Raw genomic sequence first — 23,140 nt, forward strand, 5'->3', positions numbered from 1 at the left:
CTGGGTAGAGTCCCAAGGTGGCAACTCGTGGATTGGGTAGCCATAGGCAGGTTACTTACCTTCTGAAGCCCAGCTACCTTGTGGGAATACAGGGTCTGGGGGCCCAGTCCTACCCCCTGGTAGGACACCCACTCTGTCCAGGGTGCTTCGGATTCAGGGCTCCGAGAAAACACGGTACCATCATTCTGTTCCGTGATCTCCAGACACCTGCGACAAACAAAAAGATCAATGACAGCAACCCAAACTGACCCCTGGAGGCACATGCATAGCTTTAGGACCTCATCCTAGGGAAGCAGAGAGGAAGTTGGCCTCCTTTGTGTCCTTGAATTCCATGGGAAAGCCCCTTCCTTGTCCCTGTCGATTTTTTTTTTTTTTTTTTTTTGTCTTGCTGGGCTCTAACACAGTTAGAAGGCAGAGTTTTAAACGCATTACCTCAGGATGCTACATGTCCTGGAAAAGAAGGTTGGCAAGGTGGAGCAGGCAGAGGGAGAGGCTGAGGAGCCTAGAAACTCCTGGCTGGCTCCTCTGGCCTGTTTGAAGTTGGCTCAAAAGACATGGAATTAGTAGGCAGAGCTGCCCCCTCCTCCTCTTACCCGAGGAGGAGAGATCAGTTCCTGGCTGGCCCGGGGCAGTGTCATCGATACAGCTGGTGTCATTGTTACCTTCCACTAACAGATCACTCGACACCTGTCGGCCCAGGCAGGGCCGGTCCGGGCGATGCCCTGCAGAGACGGAGGCTTTGACCCTCCCCGTTGTCCCTGAACCCCAGGGGAGCCCGAGACACAAGCGCTGCTGGGATGCGGCAGTTGGTGACCCATCAGAAGGACTAGGTTGCTCCGGGTGCCTGCCCCACCCCCCCTTCAGGGTCCCTGCTGCCTCTTGGCTTCCTGCTGCCTGGCCCCTGTTGCTGTCCTGGGCAGAGGCGATGAGTTTGGCACTGGCTGGGAGCTGAGGCCGAGTGACGATGCTGCACAGAGAAGGGGGCCCCCCGAGTGGCCCCAGAGTGAGGAGCCAGGGGTGAGGAGTAGCCTGGGGTACCCCGCCTGGCAGGGCTTCCCTGGCTGGCCGCCCTTCTGGTGTGTGCACCCCAGGTGACACCATGCTGCAGCAGATCCTACATGACATGTACATCGACCCCGAACTCCTCGCCGAGCTCAGCGATGTACAGAAGCACATCCTCTTCTACAAAATGCGAGAGGAGCAGCTGAGGCGCTGGAGGGAGCGCGAGGCTTGGGAGGCCCTGGCCGAGGCAGAGGACCTCAGGCCCCCGAAAGTCAAGCGAGGTATGTGGCTGGGAGTCACCGAGGGGTCACCCCCTGGCCTCCCAGGAGGTGGAAAAGCTCCTGATGCCAGGCTGCATTCTTTAAAACGAGCACTAGTGTGCTGAGGGCTGGGGACTTGAAATCCTTGTCCTGTGAGTGTCTGGCCCCATTCACCCAGCCTCTGTGTTTTGACGAGGTCTGCAAGGCTCCAAGGCTGCAAGGGGGCTCCCCGGAGCCCCTGATGGGGTTGGGGAGTGAGGACTTGCTCTGTCTTGTTGTGGGAGGCCTAAGTTCTGGGAAGACACCGTTGGGATCTCGGTTTGGGCTCAGACGTCGCTCCGTAATTGCCTGGTGAGGGAGAGGGCATATTCTTGACCTTCCCAGTGGTTCTAGGATGGAGGGCCACACAGTTCCTCCCTCCCTTGTGCATGCGCACGGTGGCTCTCAGCTGGGGCCGGCACAGCGCACCCTGCCTGTCCTCCCTATTTTCGCGTGAGACGATGCTTGGGGTTGTGCCTCGAGCCTTGCTGGGGATCTGGAGAGAGGGTGTCAGGGAATGTCCTGCACACAGAATGACCAGCCCCAAATGGCAGTAGCAGCGGCAGAGAAGAAATAGGAGCCCAACCTGCCTTTCGCGTGGCTTCTATGTGGTCATGCGCCCGTGGACCGGTGCCCCTGTGATGAAGATACACGTGAGGTTGTCGGGCTGCTGAGGCTCGGGACAGAACTCAGGGGTCCTGCTGGGGACAGTACTCTCTGTGGACGCCGCACTTTGTGGTTTGCCAAGCCCCTTCATCTCCTCTCTCATTCGCTCCCCACCCCCAAACCCTCCCCTTGACCTCCATACTGTTCAGCAGAGTGAAGCGTAGACTTGATCTGTTTAAAGTTTTCAATCCAGGACCAAGTCCAGCATCCGGACTGGGCATGCAGGCCCCTTGGTGGCCTGGCTCCTTCTCTCCACTCCAGGCTCCCTGCTGGACAGTCCTTGCCACGTGCCACAAGCCACGCTCCTACCCATGGGGACACGCTTGCTCTCCCGAGCCTCTGTCTTAGCACAAGGAGTTCTTCCTGTTAGAAACGCCCCCCTACCTTCAGCCTCCGGACAAACTCCTCCAGGACGAGTCCCCACCCACTGGAGTCTTTAGGGGATGCTCCTTGTGCAGGGAAGAACTTGTTCCTCTGCAGGAGTGTAGCGCCCGCCCCTGCCCGAGAACTCGACACACTGTCTATCCTTTATCATCTGCTTGCCTGGCTCTCCCAGGGGTCCCAAAGCCACTGGAGCATGAGAGCAGGCTGCATTCTGTCTTCCATCCTTGGGTCTAACAGAGACCTGGCACGCAGTTAAATCCCTGTTTTGGACCCCAAGGGGGAGAGCTCTGAGTTGGCTGCGCCTGGCTGGTACCCAGGCCCGGGCCTTCCGGACCGGGCTGCGCTGGCAGCTGCCGTCACTAGCTGGTGACGAGGACAGGCTGCCTTTCCAGCCCCACCCGGCATGAGCCCTGGGGCCTCACACCGTCTGCAGGCTGGCTCTTCTGGGAGGAAGACAGATGCCCAAAAATTTAACTGCAAAAACATTTTTATGGCAATTTGTCACACACTGACATCTACATTTTCGTGTGTAAATTATACATTAAACTCATTTGGGTTTCTGGTGCAGAAGACTCTTTTCCGGGTAATTAATTTTCTGATTTATAAAGAATGGAGAAGAGGAGGAAACACACTGAGGACTGTGTGTATTCCAGGTCAGGATCTCGTTCAAATCTCAGCTCTTTGCTTCAGTCCTGCCTGCGGAAGGGCCTGGGTGGACCGTGTCGAGGCTCTGGGGGGCTGGCTTTGCCTTGGAAGGTCGCAGAGCTTTTGCTGCAGGGACTGGGACACACGGTGTCCGCTTCCTGTTCTGGGATCATGATGCAGGGTTCAACAAACCCGCATCTGATCTGTGAGTATCATACATTTATCAGATGCCTGCCCGCACTGAATGCTCCCCTAGCCCTGTGACCCCGTTTCAGATGGGGAAGCCACGGCTCACAGAAGTGACTCAATCCATCCATAGTCACCGAAATGCTAAGAAGTGGAGTTGAGAAGAACATCCCTTGACTTTGGCCTTGGGTCTGGGGACTGATGTCCATTCATTGACTTCCTTTTTGTTTTTTTAATTTTAATTTTTAAAAAATGTTTATTTATTGAGAAAGAGAGAGAGAGAGAGCGAGCGAGCATGGGGGAGGGGCGGGGGGGGGCAGGACACAGAATCTGAAGCAGGCTCCAAGCTCTGAGCTGTCAGCACAGACCTGGACGTGGGGCTCGAACTCACGAACCATGAGATCATGACCTGGGCTGACGTCGGATGCTCAATGGACTGAGCCACCCAGGTGCCCCCTCCATTCATTTGCTTCTGAACTCAGACTTTAATTCAACAAATGATCTGTGCATGCATTCATTTGTTCATTCATGTAAGTGAATAAGTGAATACTTATTCATTCACTTGTGCAACGCGATTAAGTGCTGCCTTTGGCATAGAGCTTTGGCCCTTGAGACTGGGGGTGGACAGATCACAGGGAACACAGCAGACTGGTGTGCCAGGAGTGAGGCCTGGGGCACAGCAGCCGCATGGTGGCTCAGGGCAGGAGTAAGTGGGGACATGTTCCACTGGCTGGATCTTTTCCTTACCTCCACTCCCCGCTCCCACGTGTCCTGAGGGAAGCTTCTGCTATGCTGCATCGAGGTGCGTGCCCCCTGGGGATCCCTGAGCACAACTTACCCGGTACCTGATGAGTCTAGATGATGCCTTGCCTGCTCCTGCCCATTGCCGCAGTCCTGTCTTGTCCCCTAAGGCCTCCCTCCCACCATCTCTTTTCTGGGGATACTTCCCAGCTCCTAGCAGACCTGACCTTGCTGTTTGTAGGGCTCAGGCCCTGTAGGGCGGGGCCGGGCGTGGTGCTCCCTGTCCCTGAGAACTTTTCCACTATCCGGTTGTGCCTGGAGAGGGGGGTAGTAAACACTGGTGATACGGATCATTCTAGTTTACAGAACCTCGGGGGGGTGTTTATCCTTGAACACACCCTCGGGGGGTGTGATCCTTGAACACACCTTTGGGGACCACACGGAAATGAGCTGGGGTAACAGTGACGGTCATGGCTGTGCACACATCACTCCCCTGACCACGCAGGCACGTTTTTTTGTTTGTTGGTTTTCACTTCACACTTTGGTGAGAATCTTCCGATGTTCTGCCCTGTTGTGGAAGATACAGACCCTCAGCTTCGATCCTTTATACCATCATGTTTCCTGTTTTGTCCCATTTCTGAGAAAATCCGAAGTCTGACAGGACTCTGGCAAGGCATGCTGTAACACTAGGTGCCTGTTAGATTTAAACCAAGCCCTTCCGATGTTACCGTGACCTTCACCCTCTCTTCCCCTGTTGAGGGCCCTTTCTCCACAAAAGCCCATGCCACACGTCAGGGGTTGTAGAGCCTCACAACCTCCGGCCCCTTCCGTGCTTGCTCGGTCACCCCGTTTTTTAGGCTTGAAGCTGGGTGTTGCCTGGGACGAGGACTCAGGAGACACGTGGTTGCACTGCCACCATGACCCAGGAAGCTTCCTCACCTGGACCTGTCCGTTCTGCCATGACCGACAGTTTGTGTCGGTGTTCAAGTGCTTCCTCTATAGCCATCTGGACGTCCTTTGTCTGAGAGCCAGATGTCTTTCCCCACCCCTCCTTCCTGCCTGCTTCTTGAATGTGGCAGACCCTGGCCACCCTGGGAACTGAGCCTGCGTGCTCATGGAAGGGGCAGTTCTCACCACGTGGCCAGCTCCGTGCCAGAGAGCCCCGCATCTTCCTGTGTCGGCTCACTGGTCTGCTCCAGCCCCCTCTGCCTCATCCCCCGCCACTGGGATCGTCCTAGGCCCACCTCTCTCTGTTGGCTTAGCCTGGGCAGCAACCAGGAGCAGCTCTAGAACACCCTCCTCAGCATCCTCCCTGTGTCTCAGAATTAAGCCGCTCCTGCTGCACATCTGCCCCGGCCTCGGTGGCCCACGTGGGCCTGGTCCAGGCCCCGATGACAGCTGTGTGACACACTCCTTTTCATGGGACATCTGCCTTCTCCCTGTTTCCTGGGAACCATCTGGTAACCATGGCAACCTCGCCTGCTAGGCCTGGGCCCTCCTAGCCTCAGTGAGTTCCCTCCCCCCTGACCCCCATGGAAATGTCGACCTTGAAAACCAGCCCTGCCTGGAACCCTGTACTTTCCTGCAGACGTTCCCCGCATGGCCATGTTCCGGGTGGTCCCCTTGCTTCACGCTCACTCCCGGCCACCCTTTCTCCGCACAGCAGCCAAAGAAATTTTGCAATACCTGATTAGCTCATTCATCTTCCGGCCGCAGTGGCTTCCAATACAAAGAAAATAGAATGCTTCTTGCTGGCCTCTGCCCCCTCTCCAACCTAATCTCCACGCATCTGTGTCCCTCTTTGGGGAATGCTCTCTCCCCAGATCCTCACGAGGCTGAGTGCTTCCCTGATCACCCACTCTCCACGAGTCCCATCCCCATCTCTCTCTCTTATGACACCCTGCCTAATTTTCTCTATAGAACCTGCCGCATCTACAGATAATCGTTTTTTTTTTTTTTAATTGTGGTGAATTACACACAACATAAAATGTACCATTTTAACGTGTCCGTTTCAGTGACAGTACATTCAAAATGTTGTGCAACCACCGCCTTCATCGAGCTCCAGAACATTTTCATCCCAGAACGGAAACCCTTTATCGATGGATGAAGCACTCACCCCCCCATCCCCTCCTCCCCTCAGCCCTTGGCACCCCCTGGTCGGCTTTCTCCCTCTATGGATTTGCTGCCTTCTTTTTTTTCCTTACGTTTCTGTTTGCTTGTTCATGGTCTGTCTCCTCCGTTAGCCTGAAAGCGCCGTGAGGCCACGGACGTTGCTGGCTTTGGTGCCGGCATCTGGACGTGGCTGGGGATGTGGGTGCATAGCTTGCACATGTGCTGTGTCACAAGAGCTGGACCAGACGGACGGGTGCTAAAGGGTCTCTTTTTTGAATGGAAACCTGTGCGCTCTGCGGTGTGACCTCTCCTCTAGAAGTCGAGAATCTTCAGTGCAAGTATGAAAGTCACAATATACTTGTGTTTGAGGATAGGTGATAGGAGCTGAAATATGATCTATAATAACATAGAAGTAATGGCAATTCTGTCACCTTTTCTCAGACTTAGAACTCACTTCAGTTTCATTCCTTGTTTTAGGTTTTTGACTTAGATTTTAGTTTGACCAATATGACCTTTTCTGTCTTTGCATCTTCTTAGTGTGTATTTGCCTCCATCTGTTGTTTTTTTTCCCCTCCAGCCTTTTGGTACCATTTTGTTTTAAGAGAGCCTATTGGTAAATGTATATGAAATAGCATATGCCATTTCAAAACTTATTTTTGGAGAGTGCCTGGCTGGCTCAGTCAGTGGAGCATGTGACTCTTGATCTCAAGGTTGTAAGTTCAAGCCTCACATTTGGCATAAAGATTACTAAAATAAATAAATAAATAAATATTTATTTATTTTAAATAAATAAATATTTATTTATTTTAAATAAATAAATATTTATTTTAAATAAATAAATATTTATTTTAAATAAATAAATATAAAAAAACTTATTTTAAAAAATGTACTTGAACCCATTTTATCTATCTTTATCAGGGCTAAAGCATTTTGTCCTGAAGATGAGAAATATAAGGACTTTAAAATACTTTTCTTCATGATTTTCTTGGTATAATCAAGAATTTTATTTATTTATTTATTTATTTATTTATTTATTATTTTTAGAAAACGTTTTTATTTTTTTATTTTATTTTTTTTCAACGTTTATTTATTTTTGGGACAGAGAGAGACAGAGCATGAACGGGGGAGGGGCAGAGAGAGAGGGAGACACAGAATCGGAAACAGGCTCCAGGCTCTGAGCCATCAGCCCAGAGCCCGACGCGGGGCTCGAGCTCCTGGACCGCGAGATCGTGACCTGGCTGAAGTCGGACGCTTAACCGACTGTGCCACCCAGGCGCCCCTAATTTTTTTTTTTTTTTTTTTTTTTTTTTTTAGAAAAAGTTTTTAGAGAGAGGTCGGGGAAGAGTGGTAATGAGGAAGAGAGAGAGAATCCCAAGCAGGCTCCACACTCAGTGCAGAGCCCAACGTGGGGCTTGATCCTAGGATCCTAGGATCATGACCCATGACCTGAGCTGAAACCAAGAGTTGGATGCTCAATGGACTGAGCCACCCAGGCTCCTCTAATCAAGAATTTGAGATGGATTTCATTTGCCTTATTTATTATTTCACGATTTACATTTTAGGCTTACAATAGGAGTTTCTTAATCGAATCATAATAACTAATTATTTGGACGTTATGTCCACTCGGTAGCTGTGTCATTACTCCCTACATGTTTTTTCCCTCTGAGGGGAAAGCAATCAATGTTTTATTCCCCCTTCGCCCCATGGCACAAGTGATTTGACCAAGCCAGCAGCACACCCCAACCATGGGGATTCTCAGCACGTCACACAGAAGTCACTAAACATCCATCAACTGACGAATGGATAAAGAAATTGTGGTTTATATACACAACGGAATACTACGTGGCAATGAGAAAGAATGAAACATGGCCTTTTGTAGCAACGTGGGTGGAACTGGAGAGTGTGATACTAAGTGAAATAAGCCATACAGAGAAAGACAGATACCATATGTTTTCACTTTTAGGTGGATCCTGAGAAACTTCACAGAAGTCCATGAGGGAGGGGAAGGAAAAAAAAAAAGAGGTTAGAGTGGGAGAGAGCCAAAGCATAAGAGACTCTTAAAAACTGAGAACAAACTGAGAGTTGATGGGGGGTGGGAGGGAGGGGAAGGTGGGTGATGGGTATTGAGGAGGGCACCTTTTGGGATGAGCACTGGGTGTTGTATGGAAACCAATTTGACAATAAATTTCATATTAAAAAAAAAAAGTCACTCAACATCAAGGGAAACCCATGCTTGACACTGACTTCTGCTGCATTCTGTTCTTGCTCACATAATGTGGTGGGACCCCATTGATCTTGGCATGCTGACTTCCTTCAACTTCCTTCTTGAATTTTTCTGTTAGGTTCAACAGTTTTTCAGTTGATGTGGGAGGCGATGACCACATAGGATCACTGGAGAGAGGGTGCCCCGGGTTTCTGAACTGTAGTCGGAGCTGTTGCTCATGGCCTCTTTCCTGGGTACCAGGGACAGAGCGTCTAGGGCAGCGCTGTGGGAAGAGGGCGTTGGGGAGACCATTGACAGACTCTCCCCTTTGGATCTCACAGCACCAGATTACCTGCCATTTGTGCCCATTCCTTTTGTTAAGAAAATGTTTCCCGTCGATATGTAAATTTTCAAGGAACAATTCTGGGGAGGGGAATGTTTGATGGTTTTTTTTGGTAGAATATATGTGATGAGGAGAGAAGAGGTGTCTGGGGGTGGGGCAGGGTGTCCAGCCTGCGGGGGACACTAGTTAGTGCTATGTAAACAAGAGGCAGAAAGTCCCTTGTGCCAAGATAATTGGTAAATTGGGGCTGAGTGTGAGTCTGAGGGGTCAGTTCGGGTAGCAGATGAGCAGTGGGGGTGCTACAAGCCTCTTAGGGAACCCTGAAGTCAGGCAAGAGGAACGTCATGAGAAGCGTGTGTATGGTGACTCAGAGCTGTCCACCTGAGCCCAGAAAGGCGTCCTAGCACCCATGACCTGTAAGGTTGGCACCTGCAGCCCTCGGGGTATATTTGGGGGCAGGCGGACCATGTTCATTCTTCTAGATTTTCACCCTTGAAGGGACACTCCATTAGCTCATTTTCTGTGGTTCCCCGGGGTGGGGGGTGGGGCGGGAACAACAGTCACCAGTTAGTTCTTCCCACTTTGGTTGGGTTGACGTTATTTTCAAAATGCCTCTAGCATGGTAGAATGGAACCAGGTCAACTGGGTTTTCATCTTGGTTCTCTTTTGACCTTTGAAAGTCACCTGTGCCAGGGGAATAACAACCCTTTCTCAACAGTCGTTGGGAGGATTCACAAAGCTTCTTCGACAAATGAGAAAAGCTTCTGCCGCCGTGTCGGGCACCTAATTATACTCCTCGCCTTCCTTTCCTCCCCTTACCACCCCCCCCCCCCCCCCCCCCAGCTCCGATGGCAGCTCCTCTTGGAACTGGCTCAGCCTTTTCCTGGTGCTCCACCACTAGACCTAGGCTAGGGACCAGTTGCCTCACGGCCCGGCCAACCTCAGTTTTTCTGGAGTCTCAGCCATAGGGAGGTGCTACCTTGGCCATGCCTGTCAAATCATCACCCCTTGTGTGGTTTTATTTTGCAAGATAAATGAGAGGAAATGCAGTTATTATATTCTTGGTTCTTGGGATGCTGACAAACACCTTTCCTACGGATCAGGCAAAGACCTCAGACGTCGTATTATAGTGCATGCGGGACTAGTCTGCGGGGAATCGCTATTGTCTGCTGATAGCTGGAGGCACAGCATTGTGTGGCCTGGGACCATCCCGGCTGTGACTGTGTGGCTGGGCATGGGGCCTTGTCCTGGGCAAGGCAGTGGGAAAAAAAGCTAGGGGTCTCTGAGAGCTGTGTGTGCATGTGTGTGGGTGTGGGAATGGTATTCATGTTGCTGGTACTTTGGGGTGGGGGAGCGCTGGGGCCAGGCTTTTCTGTTCCACCTGCCTGAACGGTGACACCCAGCACGGGCCTTCCACCGGTAGGTGCTTGTGGACTTGACTAATGGGGCCCCACTTTCTGGCTTTCTAGCCCCATGTCCTGCTGGCACGCGGCAGACAGAAAGGTGGGACAGCTGTGCTGGTTGGTGAGTGAGCTCCTAGTGGAGATGCCACACTGCCTCCCTGCAGCTCAGTTCCTCATCTGCAGTGGGGGAGGGGTTTCCGAGTGGCCGCGAGGATGCCGGAGCCACCGGGCAAAGTTCCGAGCCAACTCTGCTTGCACGGCACTGGCTGGGGGCCTCTGGTTCCTTTGCAGCTCCCCGCCTTGGCCCCTTTCCTTCCTGCCTTTCCCCAAGCCTGGAGATACGGTGCTGACTGAGGCAACTCCATCTGGCAAATGGCGCCGGGGTCCATGGCCCTCCCGTCTCTAGTGGTAGCACTTTTAGAAAGGGAAAAGCCCAACATCACGAGTAAATCACGCCAGTGCAAATTGAAACAATGAGATGGGCAAATGTCAAAGAAGTTTGACAGTGGTAATGTTGATGAGGATCCAGGAAAAGAGATATTCTCTCTTACATGGCTGAAGGGACGTATAAAGAGGGACAGAGTGCTTGTCCTTTTCCATTATTTCTGTTGGTTCCCGAGGAGCTTGGGCCCACTGGGATGGGGCAGATAACGAAGACCAATGCCTGGAGCCATGCAGCCGGCCAGCGGTCAGTGGCCCAGCAGAGAACTTGACTTTTTGGGTAGCTCCCTGCCCTTTCCTGGCTGCTGCCAAAACTCAGGGGCTTTGAGCAGACGGAGTTTGGCTCTGCTCTGGATGGAGGGAAGCCCCTGTCCTGCCTGTTGAAAGGGGGATGCCTGGCGAGCTGCTCAGGTTTAATTTCTCTCCCCTTGCATCAGGGGCGGCCATGCTTGCCCCCTCCCTGCTTCCCCTTCCGGGTTGGAGGTCAGCAGGGACACTTTCTGAGAAAGGCCACCAGCTGCTTATCTCCCGACTCCCTGTAACCCGACCCCAGGTCTCAGCTCCAGCTCAGAGTAACAGGTTGCAGACGGCTGCCTGTCCCTCAACTAATCTCTCCGGGCGGCTAGCATTACTGCTTTCCAGGTTTTTCTCACATAAAAATTAACAAAGCTTCTTAGGGTTTTCCCACTTGGAACCGGGTTTTGCATTCGACTTTGGGGTCTAAATTCCTTGAGGGCATTTTCATACCTATTTCTCCCATGTTCTTGTAAAATTACCTGACCTTAGTTAGGCCTTAGTTATTTTTACCCTATCATTTCACAGATGTGTTTATTTTCTGGCCACCAGGGTTGGGTTCTTGCAGCTGGGCTCTGTGAGATGCTAAACATTTTGGACGTCGGGTCCGTGCCCCCGGTACTTGTGCACCCCCTTCCTTTTACAAATCAAGTTATTTTGTGCCTCAGATGTTGTTCTAGATAAAAATTCATGGCTGACAAGGAACAGAAGTAAGACTGGGGTCCAGAGACCTCCCTAGCACATTGGCTGGGCTGTGTCAGTACTGAGGGGAGGTGGGGTTGAAGGTGGGGCATTAAGGATTTCCCAGTGACGATGACATCAAGTCCTAACATACATGGGGCATTATGGTCTTGGTGGAAGTTCTTGGATTTGCCCCTTAGTCTTCTCACAGCAGGGGGCAAGCCTTCTGAAAGAATGTGGCCTGGAGCCTGGGGCGGGGGCGGGGGGGGGGGGGGGGCTCGACTTCAGGAGCCATTTTACGCTCACAAGCTGAAAGCGAGTTTGTGTGTGTGGGTTTAGTGTGACCTGACTCCAAGTGCGTCGCTGACCCAGTTCTGAATACGGCATAAAGCAGCCTGACTATTGACGACGTACCTTATGCCCGCACCATGCCGACCTTCTTTCACGTCACTTGGGCCGGAAGTGGTACGGCGGCCACAGGGCCTGAGTTCAGCGGCTCTGACCAATGTCTAACGGCAGGTGTCTTCCACTTATTAATTTCACCTCAGCAGGTTATTCAAGCCTTCCTGAGCCTCAGTTTCTTTTTACGTACGTTGGGGGTGATGGCAATAGGACCTGTATCAGAGGTCTGTGGGCAAGATGAAACGAGCTGCTCCCAGTACCTGATAAACATTAGCAAAAGCACATTTCTCACCTCGTGGAGCTCTTTTCTGTTTGTTTGTATGTTTTTCCCAGAAGATTAAAGTTCACAGCTTAGGATAAAAAGCACCTGTATAAAGAGAACGCACCAGCTATTGGGGCAGCCACCTCCGTGTAGGATTCATTGAAAGGCACCATTTCATCAGAAGTGGCCCTACCCTTCGGAGATATCTGTATATCTATCAGTCTGCCTATGTATCTATTTAGATTTATTTTAAGGAATTGGCTACTGACTGTGGGGACTGGCAGGCCTGTCATATCTGTAGGGCACACGGGCAGGCTGGAAACTCAGGCAGGATTTCTATGTTCCAGTCTTGAGGCAGAATTCCTTCTTCTTGGGGAAACCTGTTTTTTGCTCTTAAGGCTTTAAACTGATTGGGTGAGGTCTACCCACATTATATACGGAGAGTAATCTGCTTTACTTAAGTCAACCAATTGTAAATGGTAATCACATCTACAAAAAAAACTTCACAGAAACGCCTAGACTAGTACTTGACCAAACAGTTGGGCACATGGCCTATCCATGTCGTCATATAAAATTAACCATCACAGCTTATAATTGATTCTACCCACATGTAGTAAACACCTACTGTGTGCATCTACTGTGAGAGATACTAGAAGTCCTCCATGTGGCTGGGTGGCCAGACACTTTGGTAAGGACATGCTGGGTAAAGGGGGATCCTTGCAAGCTACCCCTCAGGATCCGAGAATGGCAAGTACGATCTGGAATCAGAAAGCTGTCTGTAGCCAGAGTTGTTTTTCTCCTGGGTTCTTGGTGTTTTTTCTGCACACTTGCTCCTACAGACCACCTCCCAGTGCTACTCATCTGTGGACGCAACCCTTCTAATGCTATCCCAGGTCTGAATTCTAGGTGGCCTTCCACTTCCAAGATCTGTTATCATCAAATGACCCCATCCTTTTTGTCTTAGTTTAGATTCCTTTCAGTGGGCATCTGATTGGCCCAGCTCTGGTTCACATCTGTGAGCTAAGAAGCTGGGGTCATGGAGAAGGTAAGGCTGCTGCTTCTCAGAGTGGTGAGCTATGAAGGCAGAGCTAGAAGGGAAGTTGGATATTATGGGTAAACTGGTAATATCTCTGCTTAGGGTAAACCTTCTTGTCTTGGTTGACCCAGCCTTTATTGGTTTTAAAAGTGAAACTTCTGCATCTTGGGAATCTCCTTTGTTCCAGGCAAACTGGGACTGTTGGCCATCCTATCTCTGGTACATCTTTTCTATTTGGAGGGGCAGGGGGATATGATATTACCTTTCCCACTCCTTGACAGGTAGAACATGGGCATATATAGAGGGTAAAGTAAGGTTCCACGTTCTATTTTCTGAGAAGAAAATTCTTTCTCCATTGAGTTACTTTGGCTCTCTTGTTGAAAAGTATTTGACCATGTATGTGTGGGTCTATTTCTGGACTCTGTTCTGTTTCACTGATGCACACACCTACCCTTACACAAATATCACACTATCTATAGTTTCATAGTAAATCTTGGAACTATAATTTTGTAGTAAATCTTGAGACTGAATTGTTTTGAGTCACACTCTGTTCTTTTTCAACATTGTTTTAGTTATGCCAGGACTTTTGCTTCTCCACATAAATTTTAGAATCAGCGTGTCAATTTCTATAAAAAGCTTAGTAGGAATTTTAGATTGCTTTGGACATGTAGACCAATTTGGGGTGAGTTGACCTATTGGTACAGTTGTCTTCCAATTCATGAAAAAGGTATGGTGCTCCATTTATTTAGGTCTTCTATTTCTCTCAGCAATGTTTTGTAGATTGGAGAACACATTTTGTTAAATTTATCTCTATTTCATGTTTTTTGATGCTATGGTACATGGTATTTTAAAATTTAATTTTTACTTGTTTGTTGATAAGATATAGAAATATAATTCATTTTGGTGTATTGATTACCTTATTTTCTGTGACTTTGCTAAAATCACCTATTAGTTCACATAGTTTTTTCTTTTGTAGATTCTTTAAGATTTTATATGTAGATGATCATATCATATGCAAATAGAAACAATTTTATTTCTTCCTTTCCAATATGTGTACATTTAAATTTTCTTTTTCTTGCCTTATTACATTGGTTAGGCTCTTAGTACAATGTTGAATAAGTGTAGTGAGTGCAGACAACCTTGCCTTGTTCCCAGTCTTACGGGGAGGAATTTCAATCTTTGATCCTTACATATAATGTTAACCAAAGATTTTTCCTAGATATACTTTATTAGGGTCAGGAACTTTTCCATTATTACTATTTTGCTCAGAATTTTTATTAGGAATGGACATTGGTTATGTCAAAAGTTTTTTGTGAATCTATTGAGATAATTATAGCTGTTTCTTTTTCAGTCTGCCCATATGACAAATTACTTTGATTGACTTTTGAATGTTGAATCGACCTTGAATTCTGGGATAAACCCTGTATGGTCATGATACATTATCCTTTTTATATGTTTCTGAATGCAATTGGCTAATACTTTGTTAAAAATCTAAAAACTGTTTCTGTAAGGGATATTTGTCCATAGTTTTCTTTTTCTTAAAATTTTTTTTAATGTTTATTTATTTTTGAGAGAGAGAGAGAGAGAGAGAAAGAGAGAGAGAGAGAGAGAGAGAGAGAGAGAGAGAGAGAGAATGAGTGGGGGAAGGGCAGAGAGAGAGGGAGACACAGAATCCAAAACAGGGTCCAGGTTCTGAGCTGTCAGCACAGAGCCTGATGCAGAGCTTGAACTCATGAACTGCGAGATCATGACCTGAGCTGAAGTTGGATGCTTAACCGACTGAAGCACCCCAAGTGCCCCTGCTCTATAGTTTTCTTGAAGTATCTTTAGTTTATTATCAGGATAATGTTGACCCCATAAAAATGAGTTGAAAAATATTCTCTCTTCTATTTTATGGAAGAGTTTGTGTAGAATTGGTATTATTTCTTCCTTAAATATTTGGTAGAATTCTCTAGTAATTTCTTCTGGGCCCACGTTTTGTTGTGGGCAGATTTTAAAGTACAAATTCAAATGCTTTAATAGACACAATATTTCTTGAGTGAACTTTGGTATTTTATGTCTCTCAAAGAATTTGTTTATTTAATCTAAGTTACCAGACTATCGGCATTAAGTTCTTTATAAATTCTTTTGTCTGCAGGATCTGCAGTGATGACCCCTCCTTCATGCCTGATTGGTAAATTGTGTATTTTCTTGCTATTTTGATCAGTCTAGTGAAAAATTTATTACTTTTACTAATGGTTTCAAAGAACCAATTTCTAGTTCATTCGTTGTTTTCTGTTTTATTGATTTCTATTATCTTTATTATTTCTTTCTTTTATTTTTGGATTTAGCATGTTCTTTGTTTTCTAGTTTATTAATATGGAAGCTTAGACCATTGTTTTAAGATGCTTCTTTTTTTAAAAATATAAACATTCAGTGCTATAGATTTCTCTCAATGTACTGCTTTAGCTATGTCCCATGGGTTTTACATGTATTTTCATTTTTCTTCAATTAAAATATTTTCTAATTCACCTCGTGATTTCCTCTTTTATCCATGAGTTGTTTAGAATTATATTGTTTTATTATTATTAAAAAAATGTATTTTAGAGACAGGGAGAGCATGCAAGCAGGGGAGAGGGTCAGAGGGAAGGAGAGAGAATCTTAAGCGCATGGAGCTTAGATGCGCATGGAGCCTGACACAGGGCTGGATCCCATGACCCTGGGATCATGACCTGAGCTGAAACCAGGAGTCAGATGCCCAACTGACTGAGCTACCTGGGCAACCCTAGAACTATATTGTTTTATTTCTGAATATTTGAAGGGATTTTTTTCCAGACATCTTTCTGTCATCAATTTCTAGATTGATTCCACTGTGGTCAGAGTATATACCATACATGATTTCAAACATTTTAAATTTGTTGAGTTTTTTTTTTTTTAATGGGTGAGAATATGATCTGTCTTTAGTGAGTGTTCTACGTGCACTTGAAAAAGAAAGAGCTCTGCTGTAGTGTGGAGTATTCTATAAATGTCAATTAGGTTAAAAATTGGTTGATAGTGTTGTTTGGACCTTCTTTACCCTGATTTTTCCCCCCTACTTATCTTATAAATTACCAGGAGAGAATTTTTCTTAAAAAACTTTATTGAGATATAATTCATGCACCATGCAACTCAGTTATGTAAAGTGTATGATTAAATCACTTAAAAAATTTTTTTTAACCTTTATTCATTTTTGAGACAGAGAGAGACAGAGCATGAATGGGGGAAGGTCAGAGAGAGAGGGAGACACAGAATCCGAAACAGGCTCCAGGCTCCGAGCTGTCAGCACAGAGCCTGACGCTCGAGCTCAGCACAGAGCTCGAACTCACGGACCGCGAGATCATGACCTGAGCCGAAGTCGGATGCCCAACCGACTGAGCCATCCAGGCGCCCCCTATTAAATCACTTTTAGTAAATTCACCAATATGTGCAACCATCACCACTGTCAATTTTAGAATATTTTCATTACCTTAAGAAAGCCCCGTACACTTTAACTATTACTCCCTTAGGTCCTTTTCTTCCTTCCCCAGTCCTTGGCAATCACTAATCTACTTTATGCCTCTATAATTTCTCTGTTCTGGATTTTGATACGAATGGAATCATGTAATATGTGGACTTTTGCGCTGGCTTCTTGCACTTAGCATGATGTTTTCAAGGTCCATCAATACTGTAGCATTCCTTTTTGTGGCTGAATAATATTCCATTGCTCAAATGTGCATTTAAAAAAAACAATCTGTCCATCTCTTCATGGACATTTGGGCTGTTTTCACCTTTTTGCTATTATGAATCATACTTCTATAAACATTCATGCACAAGTTTTTGTGCACACATATGTTTTCATTTCTCTTAGGTGTGCACCTAGGATTGGAATTGCTGGTTAAACCTTATGTTTAACCATCTGAAGAACTACCAGCCTGTTTTCCAAAAGAGTTGCACCATTTTACATTCCCACCAGCCGTATGAGAATTCCAATTTCGCCACGTCCTCAACGACCCTTGCTTTTATCTGTGTCTTTTGATTAAAGCTGTCCTGGTGGGTATGAAATGTTAGGTCATTGTGATTTTGATTTTGATTTCTTTTATGAGTAACAATGTTGAGCATTTTTTCTTGTGCTTCTTGACCACAATATCTTCTTTGAAGGAATGTCTGTTTAGATACTTTGCCCATTTTTTGACTGGGTTGGATTTCACTATTGAGTTGCAAGAATTTTTATACACTCTAGGTACAAGTTCCTTATCAGATTTAAAAATATTTCCTCCCACTCCTGGGTTGCCTTTTTACTTTCTTGATGGTGTTCTTTGCAACATGAATGCTTTAAATTTCAACGAAGTCTAATTTTATTTATATATATCTAGTTCTTGGGGCGCCTGGGTGGCGCAGTCGGTTAAGCGTCCGACTTCAGCCAGGTCACGATCTCGCGGTCCGTGAGTTCGAGCCCTGCGTCGGGCTCTGGGCTGATGGCTCAGAGCCTGGAGCCTGTTTCCGATTCTGTGTCTCCCTCTCTCTCTGCCCCTCCCCCGTTCATGCTCTGTCTCTCTCTGTCCCAAAAATAAATAAACGTTGAAAAAAAAAATTAAAAAAAAAAAATATATATATCTAGTTCTTGTTATTGCTGTTTGTGTTTTTGGTACCATATCTAAGAAACCATTGTCTAATTTAAGGTCATGAAGGGGCGCCTGGGTGGCTCAGTCGGTTGAGCATCTGACTCTTGATCTTGGCTCAGGTCCTGATCTCACGATTGTGAGATTGAGCCCCATGTCAGGCTCTCTGTGTTCTCTCTCTCTCTCTCTCTCTCTCTCTGCCCCTCCGCTGCTCGTGCCCTCTCTCTCAAAAAGAAAAAAAAAGAAAAAGAAAAAAGTTTGCAGCAGGATCCATTCTCTTCATTGACACAGGCCTCCCGTTGCCCTTTCTCTCCCATTCTGTATCTTGGCCCCATGCTGAGCATTCTAGATATATTCTACCTTCTCAGGGCTCTCCTTCTGTCTCTCCCTTCTTCTCCCTCTGATCTGCTATTTCTAGGTTCCTCTTCATAAAGCATGGAGCCTGCTTACGATTCTCTCACTCCTGCTCCCTTTGCCTTCCCCTACTTGTGCACATGCTCTCTCTCTCTCAAAAAAAGTAAGGTCATGAACATTTAGGCCTATATCTGCATCTGTGTTTCCAAATTTATTAACACGGAATAGCACATGAAATTCTCTTGTAATCAGTCCTTGTTTTACGTTGTCTTTATAATTCCTAATGTTTTCTTTTTTTTTTTAACCTTATTTCTTTTTTACTTAATTAGTCCTGCCAGGTGATTTCTTATTTTACTACATTTTTCGAAGAACAAATGTTTAGACTCCTAGACGCTTTGCATTTCATTAATATCGGCTTTTTTCTTCATTAGTTCTTTTCCTTTCTCTTATTTTCTTTTTTAAATGTTTTAGATTAAAACGTAGTTAATTCATGTGCATCTTTTAAAAATAAAGCTTTAAAAAATCTCATAAAATATTTGAACATCTAGGCAAAATGGAAAATAATATAATGAATACTCGTGGACCCACAATGCCTTTTTAAAAACTTAGAAAAAATTTTTTTTAAGTTTATTTATTTATTTTGAAAGAGAGAGAGAGAGAGAGAGAGTGAGGGAGGGGCAGAGAGAGAGGGGAAGAGAGAGAATCCCAAGCAGGCTCCATACTGATAGTGTGGAGCCTGAGGTGGGGCTTGAACTCATGACCCGTGAGATCATGACCTGACCAGAAACCAAGAGTTGGATGCCCAACTGACCGAGCCATCCAGGTACCCCCTGGTTTTAAAGTTGTTTTTTAAAATTTCAATTCCAGTATCGTTAATATACAGTGTTATATTAGTTTCAGGTGTACAATATAGTGATTCAACAACTCTATACATTACTCAGTGCTCATCATGATCGTGATAAGTGTACTCTTTTTTTTAAGTTTATTTATTTTGAGAGAGAGAGAGAGAGAGAGAGAGAGCACACATGAGCAGGGGGAGGGGCAGAGAGAGAGGGAGAGAGAGAATCCCAAGCAGGCTCCGTGTATTCAGTGCAGAGCCGGTCACGGGGCTCCATCCCGAGAATCGTGAGATCATGACCTGAGCCGAAATCCCAAGTCAGATGCTCAACCCTACTGAGCCACCCTGGTGACCCAATAAGTGTTTTAATCCTCAATCATCTTTTCACCCATCCCCCCACCCCCCTCCCCTCTGGTAACCATCAGTTTGTTCTCTATAATTACGAGTCTGTTTCTTGGTATGTCTGTCGCTCCTTTTTTTTTTTTTTTCCTTTGCTTGTTTGTTTTGTTTCTTAAATTCCACATATGAGTGAAATCATAAGATATTTGTCTTTCTCTGCCTGACCTATTTCACTTAGCATAATACATTGTAGCTCCATCCACATTGCTGCAAACGGCAAGATTTCATTCTTTTTTTTTTTAATGGTTGAATAATATTCCATTGTGTCCATCTATATAGATGGACAACTGGGCTACTTCCATAATTTGGCTATTGTAAATATTGCTGCTAGAAACTTAAGGGTACATGTTTTTGTACGTTTTATGTAAATACCCAGTAGTGGAATTACTGGATCACAGGGTAGTTTTCCTTCTTTTAAACGTTTTAAACTTTTTATTTTTTATTTATTTTTTAAAGTTTATTCATTTTGAGAGAGAGAGAGAGAGAGAGAGAGAGAGCACAAGTTGGGGAGAGAGAGAGAGAATCCCAAGCAAGTTCTGCAGGCTCAGTGTGGACCCGATGTGGGGTTCGATCCCATGAACCATGATATCATAACCTGAGCCTAAGTCTGACGCTTAACTGATTGAGCCACCCAGGTACCCCCCACTTTTTTAAATGTTTATTTTTGAGACAGAGAGACAGAAAGAGAAAAAGAGAGAGAGAGAGAGAGAGAGAGAGATCTGAAGTGGGCTCTGTGCTGACAGCAGAGGGTCTGAGGTGGGGCTCAAACTAATGATCTGTGACATCATGACTTGAGCATAAGTCCAGTGCTTAACTGACTGAGCCGCCCAGGTGCTCCTGAATCTTAGGGTTAGTTCCATTTTTCTTTTTCTTTTCTTTCTTTCATTTTTTTTTAAAGTTTATTTATTTATTTATTTTTGAAAGAGAGAGAGAGAGAGAGAGAGAGAGAGAGAGAGAGAATCCCAAGCAGGGTTTTCACTGTCAGCATGGAGCCTGATGCGGGGCTTGAACACGTGAACCGTGAGATCTTGACCTGAGCTGAAGTCGGAGGCTTAACCAACTGAGCCACCCAGGAGCCCCAGGGTAGTTCTGTTCTTAACTTTTTGCGGAACCTCCATACTGTTTTCCGCAGTGGCTGCACCAGTTTGCATTCCCACCAACAGGGCATGAGATTTCCTAGTTCTCCGTGTTTTCTCCAACACTTGCTGTTTCTTGTGTTTGGACCCATAATGTCTTTATTAAATGTTGATATTAGTGCCTTCTTTGTTTTTATTTAAACACTTTATATACAGCAGAGACCTATGTTAATGACTTCCTAAAATTTTACTCCCCGTCTCTCTCCCAATATGCAACTCTTATTAAATTCAATGTGTATCTTGCTTATATCTTTTCCATACTGCAGTATATATTTTGTAGGCACTATGTTGCTTAATCATTATATGAATGACATTATACTGTATGTAACCTGAAGTTAATTTAATTTTGTGGTTCTGTATTTTTAAAAGACACATATCTGTGTTGTTCAAATATATTTTTCTTGCTATAGAGTATTACATTTTAAAACATATCAAGATTTATTTGTCTGGTTTCCTTTATTGGGTATTTATATTATTTCCAATTTTTCATATTCTGAACAGTGTTAAATTGGAACAGTATTTTCTGGTTCAGTTTTCTTTGAGCAAGTGTGAAAGAGATTCTGTAAGTTATGCACCTGAAGTGCTATTCCTTAGTATTAATGTACAGCATTTTCAACTTAACATTATCAAAGATCTTCAAAGTGGTTGTATCGGTACCTTCTACCATCAGCAATTTGTAACAATGTTGCTCCATATCCTTTCCAACACTTGCCTCATCAGGCTTTTTAAAAAAAATTTTTTTTTAATGGTTATTTATTTCTGAGAGAGAGAGACAAGTGTGAGCGGGGGAGGGGCAGAAAGAAGGAGACACAGAATCAGAAGCAGGCTCCAGGCTCTGAGCTTTCAGTGGCAGAGCCTGACACGGGGCCCGAACCCACGAACGGTGAGATCCTGGCCTGAGCTGAAGTCAGATGCTTAACTGACTGAGCCACCCAGGTGCCCCGCTTCATCAGACTTTTTACAAAATTCTTTCCAATCGTGTAGGAGTGAAATGATAGTTCATTCTTGTTTTTATATGCTTGTGTCTAATTAGTGATAAAGTTAAGTATCTTTGTCAGTTTACTGTTTGTGTTTCCTCTTCCGTGAAATGTCTGTTCGTATCAATAATGTGACAGGAATGTGTTAAGCTGGAAGCAACAGAAAACCTAATCACCAGGGACTTCTGTAAGTAGGGTTTCTTTTCCACCTAACCAAAAAATCTAGAAGTAGGCAGACCTGAAGCGGGCTATTTGCTCTGTGATGTTACTAATGTTGCTGGCACTTCTTTCTTGATCTTCAGATGGTGGCTTAGTAATCTGGGTCTTCAGATGGTTATAGTGCTTTTTAACACCACATCTGTGTTCCAGTTACGAAGAATAGGGGGAAGGAAGACTGGGTGTTAGGGTTCCATGGGGGGCTCAGTCAGTCAAGCGTCTGGCTCTTGGTTTCAGCTCAGGTCACGATCTCACAGTTTCGTGAGTTCGAGCCCTATGTGGGGCTCTGCGCTGATAGTGCAGAGCCTGCTTGGGATTCTCTCTCTCCCTCTCTCTCTGCCCCTCCCTGTTCACACTGTCTCTCTCAAAATAAATAAATAGACTTAAAAAAAAAAAGAGAGAAAGACTGGGTGGTATTTGTATCAGGATAGCAAACACTTGACACAGCTCTTTCATTACCTTTTACTTATAATAATTGGCCAGAACTTTGTCACATGGAAGGGAGACAGAAAATGAGAATTTTACGCAAGCATGTTGCTGTTTGATTAAATTCTGCGTACTAAAAGCAAGGAAACGGTGGAAGGAGGATGGAGGGGTAATTGGTAGGCAACTAGTGGCATTTGGGTCAATTATCAGTTGCCTTTTCTTCTGTGGGGCTGCTGATCATTTTCTTATTTGTTTGTAAGTGTTCTTTGTATATTTCAGATAAATTTTTTTCCCCCTAATCAAGATTCTGTGAAAAAGTTAAGCCCTGATATTTTAGCAGTGATTCTTGCAGTGTGGTCCATGGGTTCCTGGAGGTCTGTGACTCTGCATGTCCACAAGGTTAAAACTATTTTCACAATAATACTAAGGTGCTATCTGACCTTTTTGCCACATTTGCGCTTGTGCTAACGATGCGAAACTAAGAGTGGGTAAATGGGCTGGTGTCTTAGTATCAGTAGCCATTGTCTTTTTCCACCATCGTGTCGTTACAGTCAAGTTTATGATGGTTTCACTCCTCGATGAGACAGTAAACCTTATTTATTATATTGTATGATAAAATGAGAAGTATGCATAAAGCATTGAGGAAAAGATACCTTCTATTCTGAAGTATTCATAGAATGCTTCAAGTTTTTACTTGAAGGAAGATTGAAAGATAAACTACGGCTTTGTTAAGGCTTGGGGATTTGAGAGGCACCTGGGTGGCTGAATTGGTTAAGCATCCGACTCTGGATTTCAGCTCAGGTCATGATCTGGGGGTTGTGACATCGAGCCTGGCGTTGGGCTCTGCGCTGAGTGTGGAAGCTGCTTAAGATTCTCTCTCTCCCTCTACCCCTCCCGCCGCGTGCTCTCATCCTCTCTCTCTCTCAAAAAAAAAAAAAAAAAAAAAAGACAAAAACAAAGACTCGGGTATTTGAAAATGAATAAAGTGAAACTGTCACTTGAAAAACAACTGATACAATATATGCCAAAGATAAAATCCCAGCTTACAAGCAAAATTTAGAATTTTCGGAAAACTCTG

General features: G+C 45.7%; 1 protein-coding gene across 2 annotated transcripts in view; it reads left to right on the forward strand.

Annotated features, from left to right (window-relative positions):
• The first annotated feature begins 1,040 nt into the window (after positions 1 to 1,040).
• SH2D4B (SH2 domain containing 4B) overlaps positions 1,041 to 23,140 on the forward strand; it is a 92,428-nt gene continuing 70,328 nt past the window's right edge. For both annotated transcript variants that reach the window (XM_047826292.1, XM_047826293.1), the window contains exon 1: positions 1,041 to 1,297. In XM_047826292.1, the coding sequence (XP_047682248.1) occupies positions 1,100 to 1,297 (198 nt within the window). In that variant the 5' untranslated portion in view covers positions 1,041 to 1,099. The remainder of the gene's footprint in view (positions 1,298 to 23,140) is intronic.

The sequence above is a fragment of the Prionailurus viverrinus genome, chromosome D2, assembly GCF_022837055.1.
Source record: "Prionailurus viverrinus isolate Anna chromosome D2, UM_Priviv_1.0, whole genome shotgun sequence".
Taxonomy (NCBI): Eukaryota; Metazoa; Chordata; class Mammalia; order Carnivora; family Felidae; genus Prionailurus; species Prionailurus viverrinus.